The 15,391-nt window shown below is 32.8% G+C and overlaps 1 protein-coding gene across 1 annotated transcript in view; it reads left to right on the top strand.

The window, feature by feature from the left end:
- The window catches only part of MUC19 (mucin 19, oligomeric), a 205,316-nt gene that overhangs the window by 57,280 nt on the left and 132,645 nt on the right, over positions 1-15,391 (top strand). The window contains 6 exon segments of the mRNA XM_011973120.1: positions 2,568-2,597; positions 3,877-3,918; positions 4,454-4,486; positions 4,864-4,908; positions 12,968-13,006; positions 14,527-14,625. Coding sequence (XP_011828510.1) covers positions 2,568-2,597; positions 3,877-3,918; positions 4,454-4,486; positions 4,864-4,908; positions 12,968-13,006; positions 14,527-14,625 — 288 coding nt within the window.

The following is a 15,391-nucleotide window of genomic DNA, read 5'->3' as shown; positions in this document are numbered from 1 at the left end:
GATCAGGTCATTGGCCAGAAATTTTCTTCACTTTTAGAAGGTAACACATACTTTAAGAATATCCATAAAGTAGTGCAAATGCTATTCATCTTAACTGGAAAGGATTGCTTCTCCCAATTTAGTGTCTAACACTTGGTAATTTAATGAATAGTTATCTTTATTATGTCATTAATGTTTCTACATTAGAAACAGTTTCTCTAAACATAAGCTTAGTGGGGGATGGGGACAGCACTCTGATCCTATTGTCACTTTTATATCTTTGATTAGACAATGTTGTTTAGTGTGAATGCAGTTTCAGAATGCAACATATAATACAATCTTGCTTGAGTAGTATAATTACTGTAGTAATGAACTATATCTTACACTTAAGCAGCATTTTATTCTTAGCATTATTTATTTCAGAGATAAACAAAAAACAGGCAAGAAAACAGTATAACATGAAACTCTTCCAAAAGTCACAACTGTGTTAAATCCTTTGGTGTATTTTTAGCTTATTTTGCTATGACTTTATCTTTACCTACTGTTGCAAAGACAGATATTTGAAACTGGCATTCACATTTCAGGATATGTATTTACCAGAGCCTATTTTATGTTACAGCATCATGCCCATTATGAAAGTAGCAAATCATTTAAAATTACTTCAAGAATCATTTTAGAAAAAAATAAATCAACCAAAATCTGTAAGTTCTTAGTCTGACATTTCACTGCAAGAAGATCTGAACCTTGTTTTATTTATATATTTTCATTATGAGTGTGATATTGTTTTGCTATTGTCTACTTCACTTCATGGAGTCATTTAAGTAACTTTACAAATATATAATATTCAGTATAATGAGTTTCAGTAGATAGAGATGAACTGTGGGTCATTTTTACACACAGGTTGTTATGCTAAGTGCCCAGATAGTGCTCCTTACCTGGATGAGAACACCATGAAATGTGTCAGTTTATCTGAGTGCAGCTGCTTCTATAATGATATCGTACCAGCAGGGGAAGTGATTGAAGATAATTGTGGAAGAACATGGTATATTCTCTACTAACTTTTCAATAAGCAATTTTGATTTTTGCCTTTTCATTTAGGAGGAAAACTAAATATGTGTATGAATATATTATGTTAATAATATATATGTCATGTATACATGTATATATATCTATAATTTTTGATCCTGCCATTTCTGAATGAGAAGGCCAGCTTTAGGTTCATTTTATATCAGTTATGTTAGTTATTTTTATTTTCAGATAATTCGCATGTCAACAAATGGTTTGTGGAATTTTATACTTAATAACGCAGAACACAGGACAGAAAATGTCATTGTGTAGTTGTAGAGGAAAAGAATTTTAATTCTTTAAATGTAAGATTATGTTCACAGGTTTTCAAACAGTTACATGGAAGCAAATTGATGGGTTCATAGTAGGTCACCACGGCCATCAAATAACATCGTGTTTGAAATTGACTATGTAAGAACTACCTTTAAGGGTTACCTGCACACCATTTCTTCAGGTGCCCGGAGCTCCTCAGTGAAATGATTGGGTATAGCAGCACATGGAAAAACAAGCAATTTGAATAGTATTCTCTTGGGGAAACAAATATTTACTTCTATTTGGTTCTGCTTGTTTTCAATCAGATAATTTGTTGTTTTAAATTTGTGAGCTGTATGCAATTAAGAGTCAAATTTTCCAATTCATTCTTTTTTTTTTTTTACATTTAACTTTCAGCTACTGTATTGCAGGGCAGTTGGAGTGCAGTGGTAAGTCATTAAATTTTACGCTAATTGATTTAGGAAAAATCAGAGGAGGGGTTGGGAATCATTTTTAGACTAATCACCAGAGGGGCAGGGACTTAAATGCATTAGGCTGTCCCTCAGAGGACTGGCACAATTCCATCTCAGAGCAATTGTCCATGATGAGTTGCTGTTGGAAACCAGTGCTGCCAAGATATGCTGAACGACTGTCAGATGGGGCCATGGCTGATACTCAGGGGGTGCACTTGCTGCATACGTGCCCCTGCCTAACTGTAGGTTCTGGGAATTGAGGGAGTAAGGCGTCAGTGAAAGGATGATTCCTCCCCACTGATAATGAAAGGGAGGAATAGAAGATGAGAATCAATATAAAAAGAATTAAATAACTGAAGGATTGTTCGTGAGCAACACATATCTCTCACTGCAACCTCCACCTCCCTGGTTCAAGTGGTTCTCCTGCCTCAGCCTCCCAGGCAGCTGGGATTACAGGCATGAGCCACCACACCTGGCTAATTTTTATATTTTTAGTGGAAATGGGGTTTCACCGTGTTAGCCGGGCTGGTCTTGAACTCCTGACCTCAGGTGATCCACCTGCTTTGGCCTCCCAAAGTGTTGGGATTACAGGCATGAGCCACCGTGCCCAGCCACAACACACATCTTAAAAAAATAAATCCCAAAAACCTTCAAAAGAATATGTTAGCTACTCCTTTTTATATTAGAAATTGCAAGAAGTAAAATAAAAAGAGACATGACTTATAGACAAATTGAGATGTAGAATTTTTTCAAGACATAAAAGTTCCTGTCAGTAACAGTAATGTGTGATTATTTCAGAAACTGCTCCTACCAATTCAACATTTGCAGGTAAAATCATCATTATATTTTAAATGTTGTATCTCTGATTTCTTCGTGTAGCTAATCCTTTATGGTTTCACTTGAATCTATGCCAGTAAAAGGTATGATGGTAAATCTGCTGATACAAAAATTGTGAATTAAAATGAACAGTTACTAGAAATATGTCAGAATACCATTTCATTATATTCATATGAATTAAGTTAGGAATATGATTAAACATACAATAGATATTATTAGTTAATATTTATGTTATTAATTCATTAATATTTTAACTCTGCACATTAGTTAAATATCATCATCCAAAGCTTGATTTTTTAGATAATAATTGAATAAGTGAATGAAGTAGAAGTAAATGTTGCCTTCTGTGAAGTAAATATTTTAAAACCATCATCATGCTAGAGGATGATTTGAAAACAGAAATAAAAAATTATTTCCTTCCTTCCTTTCTTCCTTCCTTCCTTCCTTCCTTCCTTCCTTCCTTCCTTCCTTCCTTCCTTCTTTCCTTCCTCCCTCCCTCTCTCCCTTCCTTCCTTCCTTCCTTCTTTCCTTCCTCCCTCCCTCTCTCCCTCCCTCCCTCCTTCTCCTTCCTTACCTCCCTCCCTCCTTCTTTCCTTGCCTGCTTTCTTGCTTCCTGTTTTGCTTGCTTTCTTGTTTTGAGGCAGGGTCTCACTTTGTCGCCCAGGGTGGAGTGCAATCACAGTGCACTGCAGCCTCTATTGCCTTGGCTCATGTGATCCTCCCATCTCAGCCTCCTGAGTAGCTTGAACCAAAGGCATGCGCTGCCATGCCTGGCTAATTTTTTATTTTGTAGAGATGGTCTTGTTCTGCTGCCCAGGCTAGAGTGCAGTGGCACGATCAGGGCTCACTGCTTCCAACAGTGAGCTTCCAACAGCGAGGCTTTGACAATTTATTTAAAATTATGCAATCTGCTGTAAAATGCTAGTTAAATTTTAGTTATTTTTGGTCACTTACCTGAAGTGAAGTTATCATGTCAGGGTTCTGAACCACATTCCTTTAAAGTCGTTATTGGCCCATAAAGAGACCTTATAAAGTTCCTATGAGATTTTGGTTAAGTGATAATAACAGGAAATAGTTATTTTTGGTGGACATATATAAATATATGGTGTTATTTGTGTAGATGTAAATAAAAAATTATTTTGTCACTTAACCTCTGCACATGTTTCAGAAATTTTACTTTTAGTTTATGACAACTGGTTTCTTGAGCTATATTTCCCAGCAAAAATTATTCAATTAATTTATTTTCATAAATATTGTGTTTCCTAAACAGTTTCCACTACAACAGCTACTGCCATATTAAGCACCGGAGCAGGTAAATAAATTAAAAAGTGCTAACTATTTTTATAGCTCCTAAATGAGCAGCAAAGATAATTGATAGTTTGGGAATCATGGTACTTTTTTCAAAGTTTTCATTCTCCATTTATGTATTTGCTAAAGGCCCATGCCAAATAGCAGGTCTGTACGTAATTGTAACATTATTAAAGAACATCTTCCCTTTTCAAAGGTTGTCTGTCCTAAGAAGAACATTCTACATACTACTGATTTGGAGAAAGTGGCTATGTCAGAAAATTCTATGTTAAATTCCTTGAAAGTAATTTACAATTTCTTTTATTAACACCAAGAAATCTTTAACTTTCATTGGATGCTTTGTCATTAAAACAGTAGCTAGCGGAGTACAAAAGTATATTGAAATGTGTAAACATCTGATAAGTGAACTTAACTGTTACATTTAATCATTTATTTGCATTCTGGAGATCTTGAAACATGTTTAAATAGGTATGGTTAACCTCATCTTTCAATACCAGTTTAATGTATTTTTCCAAATATTTGTCTTCTTCTTTGCATAGCAATTACGCTGGTTACCAGTAGCCCAGGCATAGGTAAGCTGTAACCTCTAAGCCACAACTGAATCAACGAGGGATTTTTAAAAACACCCAGAACTTCCTTTGCAGTATTGTATCTTTGTAATGACATTTTTAGAAGAAATAGACAAAGTTTCTTTTTTAAAAAAGAATTTTTTAGAGAAAGCTTTTGGGGAAAAAAAGCATTATACCAAACGATAAGGTTTTTTGACCTTTTCCTTGGGACCTATACATTCTAAAACTAATATTTGGGCTTCTTTTCACCTATATGATGATTTTTTGTCTGATACAGTCATTTCAAGTTGATCCATTTTGCATGTGACTATAGATGTTCTTGGAAGTATAATTTCCCCTGCATATAAAACTTATTTTTTCCATTGCTTTCTCAAATTCAGCAGCATCCATTCCAGCGATTACAACATCAAGCAGTGAAACAACAGGTAGGTAAATCAGAAAATCCATAAGTGACGAATAAAGTTTTGAATAAAGGTTTGTATCTGAAACCTTGAACAACTTAAATATTAGAATCAACATCAGTTTGATGACACATTAAAATATTTGGGTTTGAATTTTCCCTCTGACCATCCAGTTTCCCTAATTTAGTTTGCTATTTTATCTTTCCACCTAAATTTAAAAATGTATTCAGTATGTTTCAGTGTCTTTAATGTATATGAAAATATGATTAAAAAATTCACAAAAAATGGCTAGCAGACAGTTTAGCATTGTGACTCTACATGTTGTTGTTGTTTGTAATATATAATAGTCACCTTCTTTTCTTTAAACTAATTAATTATACAATTAAAAAGATGTCATTTTTACTTAATTGAAGATTCACATGCATAGTGTATGTCATTTCTTTCTAGAATCTATGTGTCTGAGAAAATCATCCATAGATTTCAACCTTCCAACTCTGCACTATCTTTCATATACTCACTTTTCTATACTTACAGTCTTTACCCCCAACTTAGCACTAATTCTCTTTCTTTATTATTTATTAACTTATCAAGTCTTAAATGAATACATTACTTCAAGTCACAGGCCATGCTTCGCCATCCTTGAATTCCCAATTGTACCTAATGTTAAGGTACAGATTAGTTTGTGTTCAGTAAGTAGTTACAGAGTGAATGAATGACTTTTTTTTTTCCCTGTCAAAAATTTAGAACTCAGGTTTAGAACTTTAGCTCAGAACTTCTGGTGAAGGTTAAACTATTTGTTAAATATTAGTTATACTGATCAATCCAACAGTTCATACATTTCACTCATTAGAGCTAATCTTCAATACAAAGATACAGTGTAAAACCAAGGCTATTATTGGATTATAAATTGATATCATAATATAGAATTGTGACTATAATTTTGAACATTTTGTAAACCTTAGTGTTGTCTATTTTTAAATTAATATATTTTTATATTAAAGGAGTAAATACATATATATATCTTAAAGCATCAGCTATCATAGTGCACAATATTATTAAAAATACCGAAAACAACATGCTACTTCCTGTCAAACTTTCTCTTATGTTGGATACCATTCGTGACACAAAACATTACTGGCTCTTTCAATGTAAATCTCAGAAAGCCTGACACATTTCAAAAATGTTCTTCTGCAGTCTGTAATCATAAATTCATTTGCCAGGACTAATAACAATTTCATCCCAATAGTTTTTTGAATTATTTCTCATGCACCGCAGAGTAATTTTCTAGCTACGTGTTACCTCAGGTGCAAGCAGTGGACTGAATCCCTAATTTTCAGCCTGGCTCTGTTTCTAAGATGATTAATTTGGTTCAGTTACTAAGCTTTCCTTTAGTCAAAGTCGTTCATCAGCTATTAAAACTTTCGTATCTTGTGATCATTTAAAGAAATAATTTTTTCCTTGATTCGATGAACTGCATAGATACGCATGAATCATAAGCAGCTTAGATAACTATTTCTATTTCTTCAGTATCATGATGATGATATCTATATCCTATATCACAATACTTACCTAGAACTATTAAAAGTGGTTTAATTTTTCTAGCTTATATACATATATATAAAATATATAAATTATATGTATATAAATATATAAAATATATAATTTCCTTTTCAAACACCTGGTTTTGAATGTAATATTCAATTTTATTTTGTCAACACTTTGTACTGTAGTAAGTTAACTGTCCATGGAAAACAGAACATCATGAGTAGATTATCCTGATAAGGTTTTTGTGAGCAACTGATTAAGTTTTAGATGTAATATTTTGTCCCATTTACCGTAAAACACTAAAAAAACTTATCAATTATCTTCATGGTAGCATTTTAAAAATTATAAATCAAATGCAGAGTTGAATTATAGGAAAGATTACCTGGGTGATTTTTTTCCTTGAATTCATTTGGTATTATTTATGACTTTTGTGCTTTGCCTTACTGAATCCTAATGTTTTATTTAATTTCCCTGAAATTCTGGTAGATATTTCATGCTCTGTAAGTATAATATTAATAATTAACCAAATGCTATGTTACTATTTTATTGAAAGATATGCTAAAAATGACTTTTATTGAGGATTTACCTTATTCTAGTCATTATATTAAATATTTTTCATTCAGTATCTCATTAAATCTTAATCCTCTGATTGTTATTCTCCACAGTCTTCCTCACCTCATCATTTTAAAAGTGAGGAAATGCAAAGAGCTTAACTAACATTTTCAGGGTTATAAGGATCAGAAAGAAAAGGACTTTCTGGCATGATCTAGAGAGAAGTCAGGATTGGTTTTCTTTTTCTTGTTATCCATGAAAGCCAGAAACTGTAGTCAACATCATAAAATCAGGAGACAAAGAAGTATAAAAATGTTTATTTTTTTCCCTCATATTACAATTTTCCAATTGTGCCACAAAATGTGTGTGTTTCAAATAAAGTTAGTCAAGTAATCCCAATGTGCAGAAAACATTGATTATCAAATTAATAATATATTCCCAGCATTTATTAATAGTGTATGTATAGCTTATCTTGTTGCTGGAACAGATTAGGAAGTGCTAATTTTCCAGATAAACTGAAGCATACAAAACTTTAATTAAATTTTAGTTAAATGTATCAAATTTCAATTAAAAAATAACAATTAGTGGTAAGAATTAGAGGTAATTCTTAGTTCCTTATCTTTTCTGAGGCTATGACCATATCACACTATACAGATGGGAATTTAGAAATCATTCAAATAATGATTAACTTCGTTTTCCTTAAAACCTGTGACTTGAGGGCTTGGCGCATGCCAGTTGGTCATCTTTGTTCATTCGATTAAGTGAAAATCATAAATAGTATACTTCAACTTGTGCTAGGGACTTGGACTGAGTACAAACTATTCAAAATAAAATGTGGTATTTCTGAATTTTAACAACTAAGAGATGATATGCCAATTTTCTTCTTGCTGAGGAATCATAATAATTTATATAAAATGAGGATGGTAATCAGAAGAAACCCAGAAAGTGCTAGATAAGGGTTTACTGGTATTTTTATTTTGGAGCTCCAAAGGAAAAAAAGTCACATCTATTATTTTTCATTTTTCATGTAAGAATAAAGCATTTTCCTTTAAGAGACACCAACTTATTTTTTCTTTTCACACTCTTTTTCTTTCTAAATTCATCCAATAAACATTATGTCATTGTGAAAACGAAACAGTTTAAGTTGTTTGCTTTTAGAATTAAAAAAAAAAAAAGGTCTTTTGTAGAGCAATTGTCTTGCACAAATTGTAGGCTTGAAAGATGCATCCTATTTCTTTCACTGACATTGGTGGTTTAAAAGTGGCATTTTCAAATTGTGATGAATCCCTAACTACAAAATGATTTTTGTTTTTAAGTTTTCTGGTGGTAAGCCTCACTTGATCAGTTATGAGAACAATGAATCCTATATTTGTTTTATTTTAAAATAAGTGTTTTGACATCATCACTAGCAAAGGGTGTTTTTTTCTGTTTCTTTCAAAATATAGTATGCATCAACCGAAGATACTTAGAGATTGAAAAGTAAAAGATTATATTTCAGATATAATATAGCTAAGAAGACACTTTATTTCAAATATGTATTTCCTCTCCATGAACTATCTATAATAAATGAAAGGATTTGTTTCTTGGACATGGAAACCCATTTCATTGTGGATAATGTATTAGTGCTTTTGAGCAGAACCAATATGATAAGTGGGATAAATTAACTTGGTTAAAACTTTCCTACTTTTACTTTTTGCTTTGTCTTAAAAATAAATCATTTTAACATAAAAACCTATAATTATTGAACACAAAGATAACATTTATTTTAAAAAGAGTCTCGGCGGGGCAGTGGGGTAGGGGCTGCAGGCTTTTGCCACTGACTTGTTCTCTGGATAAAGTACTTTTGACCAAGTACTGCATAGAAGACAAGGTATGACTTCATTGTTGAATAGACCTTAACTTTTTTGTTGAGGTAAATAGCACAGAAGTAAAGGGTACTTTTGAGCAGTTTAGAAAAACATTGCAGAAAACTCTAAAGTGAAAGGGAAGCAGTGTGCAGACTTTAATTTCTCCACATGCTTTCTGTATCTATCATCTTTTCCATACACTGAATGCTTTCAGAGGGCTAAAATACCCTGAGAGATGCCTAGCTAACCATTCTAATAAGCATGCTATTTTTAGAAGAAACATTATGCAGTTATGGGGCTTTTCCTTTTTAGATTGACTGATCTTGATACAGAGCTAATATTTACTGAGCACTACTCTACCTATATGACATATATTATGTGATTTGATACAGAAAATTCCCTGAAGTGGTGCCATCATTTCCCCCTATTTACAAATGAGTAAATGGAAACACAAAGAGGTTAAGTTATACATTCAAGGTTACTTGCTAATAAGTTGCAGAGATAATTAAAATTCAGAACATATTTTCTAGACTCCAGTCCTAATGCCCCGGTGTTTCCATGTTTAAAGAAGAGGATGAAGTTGAATTTAATTTACATCAGTTATTGAAGAAGCAACATGTAATTACAGATTCTGATTTCAAATTGGAACTTATGATAAAATCATAGGTTGTTTAGTAGGTTTATATTAAAACAACAACAAAAAATCCCCCCTGTGAATGAATACGTGGGATACTGACATATAATTTAAAAGTGGGTTTCTGTTACACAACCATATAATCTGTTAAAATGCATATTTACTCAAAAATTTAAAAACTTAGAATGTTACAACTGTAAGTTATATATAAATTTTGTTTATACAATGTGCTTATTATAAAATAGCATCAATCATAAAAAAAATCGCATCAGGCAAAGGGAGGTAGATGAGTATAGTGGAATGTGGAATTAGAAAAATAAGAATTTGAATCCCTCCCCTTAAAGTTTGACCCTGTTTTAAGTCCCTCAAGCAGCCTGAGGTTTAGTGTTCTCATCTGTGAAGTGGGAACTAAAAATAATCTCTACATGGAAAGATTTGAGAAAACAGTAAATGTGATAGTGCAGCTTAGTGTAATACATAGGAAGTATTCAGTAAAGGCAACTTTATTATTAGTGAATTTTATAAGGAATGATTAACTAGGTGAATGAGTTTATATTTTAGTTGGGGAGTTTAATACTTTATAGGTTACTAATCAGAAACATACTGCTTCTTGAATTAAAGCCAATTTTATGAATTTTTAAACTTTTTCAGAATAAGATATTTTGCAAAAGCTGTAGACTCTGCAGTACTGAATTTGTTGTTTATGAGGGGAAATGTTATGGATACTCCTGAAGTTTATCTTTCAGACATATATTTTAAGTAAAATAAACTTCATTGAATAAAATGCCAAAATATTTTTTCCTTGTAAAAATTAAAATGATTCTTAGAATTAATTTAAAAACTTAGTGGTAGCTAGAAAATTAATGAAAAGACTTTATATTAAGTTTGTAGCGAGGTGAAACCCAAGTGGACAAAGCCACTTGAAAAAATGTTTTAGGGTGGAGTTAGTCTTTTGGTGAAGGCAGCTCCTCCTATTACTATTTATGTCTCGTACACAAAGAAGCTGACGCATAATAATTGACAGTATCAAGTACTTCCAGCATGTGTGTTCATTTGCAAGTAACAGAAAAATCAGTTGAAACTGTAATGGTTATGGATATCAGAATTAATGAGAACGAGAATGCAGTCTCTATCAGTTTTGGTAATTAAACCCAGAAGAAAAGTGAGTTCTCACGTATTCCTGTTAGTAAAGGCTTATCCCTACTTTTATTGCTGTATCAATAATTTCAGACTTACATCTTCTGAAGTTCATTCATGGGGAAAGGGAGCTATATCATAGTAGCCTGACTGGTCTGTACTCCAATCTGTGCCTAGTTTAAATAACTCTATGACCCTGATTAAAGATCGGTCCTTGAGATGCACATGAGCATGTTGCCATCTCAGCAACATCAATTATAAGGAAAGGCCTATAAATATGTTCTCTTGTGCATATGGCAAAAATAGTGATGATCAGAGCACTACCACCTATGATGTGCAACTATGTTCTTGAATCCATGTTGATTAGAGCATATTTATTTAGATGTGTAAATTTTGGAGATTTGATTTTATTCCATATGATAATGCTGCTTTTAATTAAATGCAATTGTCTTCAGTTTGAAAGTGCTCAAATTGGATCACTGGAATTCCATAAAGGTTAAATCAATACTAGGAAATGGAATCTGCACCAAAATCTTTGGGAATATTAGGGTCTATCTATTCTTCCACATCATTCTAATCTTGATCGTCTCTGAGGTTCATGGCATAACAGTCTTTCCATGCTATTCTTACAATTAGATCAGCAAGATATTTTGATTCAAATGTCCAACTATTGTGCTCATTAGTGAGAAAAGATCAAGATCTGAGCTGGTCAGTTGGTGGAGTCTGTGTAATACCGATTTTGAAAATTCTTCTCAACTAAACCTTGTCAGCTCTTGATAACTGTCACAAAAATTTTCTCTGAAACTAGTTACCATACTTATTTAAATATACATTCTGTAAAGTAATTCAGGGAGACAAGATATTTTATTCTTTACTTGATATTGTGTTCTACAATTTCTAGTCTAATTTTTAATATTTCCATTAACATGGTGAATGGGTAATTAAGAAAACTTGAAAACTGCAGGAGGTGATGTGTTATACATACAGGCAGAATAACGTAAAAAGCAGTATGGGTCACAGTCCTAGATACTGGGGGACTTACATTTGAGCCCTAGTTTTGTCGCTAACCAGCAGTATGATCTTGAACAAATCACTCAACTTTTCTGAGCCCCATTCTTTATAGGAAAATGGGTAAAATATTTTTACTGCATTCATTCATTCATTCATTCATTCTATGGACAAATATTTCTCAAGCTCTTATTATGTGCTAGGCACTCTTATAGGCCTTGGAGATACTAAAGTGAATTAAAATTGACATGGTTTCTGCCTTTATAAAGCCTACAGCCTAGTCAGGAATGTGGATATCAATTAAGTAATTACAAAAACAAATGGAAACTTACATCAACACAAGAGCTATGGGGTATCTAAAAGGGCCTGGGATGAGAGGCAGGAGATTTAATCCAGTCAAGGAGCTCAGGAAGGACTGAAGAAAAGATGATTGAGTTGAGAACTGACCAATGAAAGCTCAAGTAGGAGAAGAGGAGGAAAGAACCGTGTTCCAAGTACAGAGAACTGCAAACAGCAGGTAGAAAAGATAGAAAGGCAAGTGTGGCTGGACGAGGAGTGAGGATCAAATAGATTGTGTGAGAAGTTTGTTTCTCTCCTTATTTTTTTGAAGTTCCAGAGCACTATAAAATTGCAAAGTAGTATTGTTTACATAAAGTAAGCAGTGGATTTCCATGGATTTTCAATGAAAATTAACATTGAAATAGAGAAAATACCTGACTATTTTTTTATTTATGAAAACCCCAAATTAATAAAGGCTTATTTTTAAGTGCACAGGTCCTCAGTAAACATGTGATGAGCTTTGATCACATCCCTAGCAATGGGCAGACATTGAGAATACAAAGGTAAAACATGGCCTTTTCCTTCAGGAGTTCACTGATAATCCACAACAGCTGTTTAGGGTAAATTCAAATTTATTTTTATAAACCTGCTATTTCAAATCATAAACATAAATCTTAAAAAATATTTATCCTTTTCCCTCCAAGTCCTTATAGACTAAGTGTTACTCAATATAAAAATATCCAAGCTGCAGACAACCAGAAGCTGAGAAAAGTTGAAGAAACCATAAACTGCAAAATCAGCCTCTGCTTATCAGAGGATGTATTGCCGTTGTTGATATACATTCCATTTACTTTGTATTTAGTAGAATTCAGCATATGTGTATATGTGTGTATGTATACATTGGAAAGTACACCATGTATGTCACTATTTTAAAAATGAAATACAAATTTTTTATTAACTGTAAACACTAAATATATTACAAATTACTCTATATTGAAAACTACACAACAGCTGAACAATCTCTCTAGTATTTTTTCCTTGAGGTTGGAAAAATTCACATCATTTCTGTTTTCCTTTTCAGGAACAACTCTAGGTCTTCTCACCGAGCCTTTTACTACAGGCCAGTATATTAATTCCTGGTTTTATATGTTAAATAAAAATATTCAATAGTTTAAATTATTAGTCACTTTGGCTTTTAAAGAAAGAATGTATAGGACAGTTTGGCTTTAGAAAAAATATTTCAAACAAGTAGTTTACTAGGTTTTTACCACTGACTTTAAATTTTTCTTTAAAAACCTTGAATTTTACTTGTTTTTGATCAGTCTATATTGACTGGCTATAGAAACATGGTTTCTAGTTTGATTTTCTTCTTTATCATTAACTATTAACATAATATCTGCAACAGTAGTAAATATCTTTAAATTTTTTAAAAGACTATGGGTTGCACATCTAATAACATACGTTACTGTCTTAGATGTTTAAAGTTTAAACATGTGCACATCTAGTAACAGCTCTCTTAGCTGTTCTAAGCCTAAACGTAGCAATTAACTTTTTCATGATAGTGTTTCTTTATTGTTATTATCAGCCCCAGGCCACAGTGATTAAGGCATAAGGATCTGCTTATTTTATTTTATTTTTAAATTTTAAAAATTATTTTTTTAAATGTGGATACATAGTAGATATATACATATATGGCATACATGAGATGTTTTGATACAGGCATGCAATGTGAAATAAGCACATCATGGAGAATGGGGAATCCATCCCCTTAAGCATTTACTCTTTGTGTTCTAAATAATCCAATTATATTCTTTAAGTTATTTTAAAATGTATAATTATTATTGGCTATAGTCACCCCATTGTGCTATCAAATAGTAGGTATTATTTATTCTTTTAAATGTTTTTATACCCATTAACCATCCCCACCTCTCCCTAACTCCTGACTACCCTTCCTAGCTCTGCTAACCATCCATTTACATTCTATGTTCATGAGTTCAATGGATCTGATTTTTTTAGATCCCATAAAATAAGAACATGTGATGTTTGTCTTTCTGTACCTGGCTTATTTCACTTAACATAATGATCTCCCATTCCATCCATGTTTTTGCAAATGACTGGATCCCATTCTTTTTTATGGCTGAATAGTACTCCATTTCGTGTATCGTTTATCCATTCATCTGTTGCTGGACACTTAGCTTGCTTCCAGATCTTAACTATTGTAAACAGTGCTGTCACAAATGTAGGAGTGCAGATATCTCTTTGATACACTGATTTTCTTTCTTTTGGGTATATGCTCAGCAGTGGGATTGCTGGATCATACGGTAGCTCAATTTTTAGTTTCCTGAGGAACCTCCAAACTTTTCTCCACAGTGGCTGTAGGTTCTGCTTATTTTAAAACACTTACTTAGAAAAATATATGAAGAACTAGTGTGGCTCAGTTCAAGATGCAGAAAGCTGTATTTGTAAAAAAGAAAAAAAGGCAATGATATTAAAACAAATTCTTAGGGAACTCTAGGCAGAAAGTCACTGGCTTTATTGATTCTATTTTCTATGGTAAATTTGATTAAACAGTTAACTCACTCCATGGTGATAAAGTCCTAATAGACTTTAGATGAGACGTTTATTTTATGTTTTTCTCAGGCATTACTGAAACTTCAGTTCCCATCATCTCAACATCTGGAAATGCAGGCACGACAGGAGTAGTGAGCCCCACCGTCACTGGTGCTGCAGGCGTGGCAGGTAAATTAAATTCAGAACAAAGTATACCAGTCTCAGCTAAGAAACTCATTTTAGGTGATGTTACTCAGAACAATATTTTGCAAAATAAAAGTATTAGAGCTAGGTGATTATTCCTTATATGTAATTGAAATATCGTATCTTTAGTCTTTTCACAAGTTGCTTCCTTAAAGTATAATGTTAAAATTATATGTGCTGATGACCTTGATAGTTGGTGGTGCCTATGCATTTTTTTAGCCAGATATTTGTTTTTTCTCTACCTTTGTCAGGGACAACTGAAGTGTTACCTGGTATAACCACAGGAGCTGAACATGGAAATTTAAGTGACTTCAGAACAGGTGAGACAAAGAAATGAGTCAAATGCTATCTCTTCCACAGCCTATTTCTACTAGGAATCCTCTGTTTCAACTTGGCAACAACTTTACCCTGAGTACAATAGCTGACTTCAGAGCTATTGAAGTCAGCTAAATGACCTTGGGGAAAAATTCAATGATTAATATTTAATAAAATACTAATGATATGTTTCTATGGCACAGGAATATTTCTGAATTGTCTACAAATATATAGTATGTAATTTAATCAACAATTACACCATGGTAGTTATCTGTCGTTATTCCCATTAGGTGAGAAAATAATAAAAGGTCTCCAAGCTGGAAGAGGCAGGATTAGAACACATAATCCTAAGTCTGGTGTGGAATAGCTAGCTCCACAGCTCTGTGTGTGTATAAAAACGTAGATCCAACAAAAGCCAAGGAGAATATGCTTGCCC

Source organism: Mandrillus leucophaeus, unplaced genomic scaffold (assembly GCF_000951045.1).
Source record: "Mandrillus leucophaeus isolate KB7577 unplaced genomic scaffold, Mleu.le_1.0 Scaffold1344, whole genome shotgun sequence".
NCBI classification, from domain to species: Eukaryota; Metazoa; Chordata; class Mammalia; order Primates; family Cercopithecidae; genus Mandrillus; species Mandrillus leucophaeus.
Note: the sequence above shows the minus strand (reverse complement) of the source record. Positions and strands in the feature narration are given on the sequence as shown.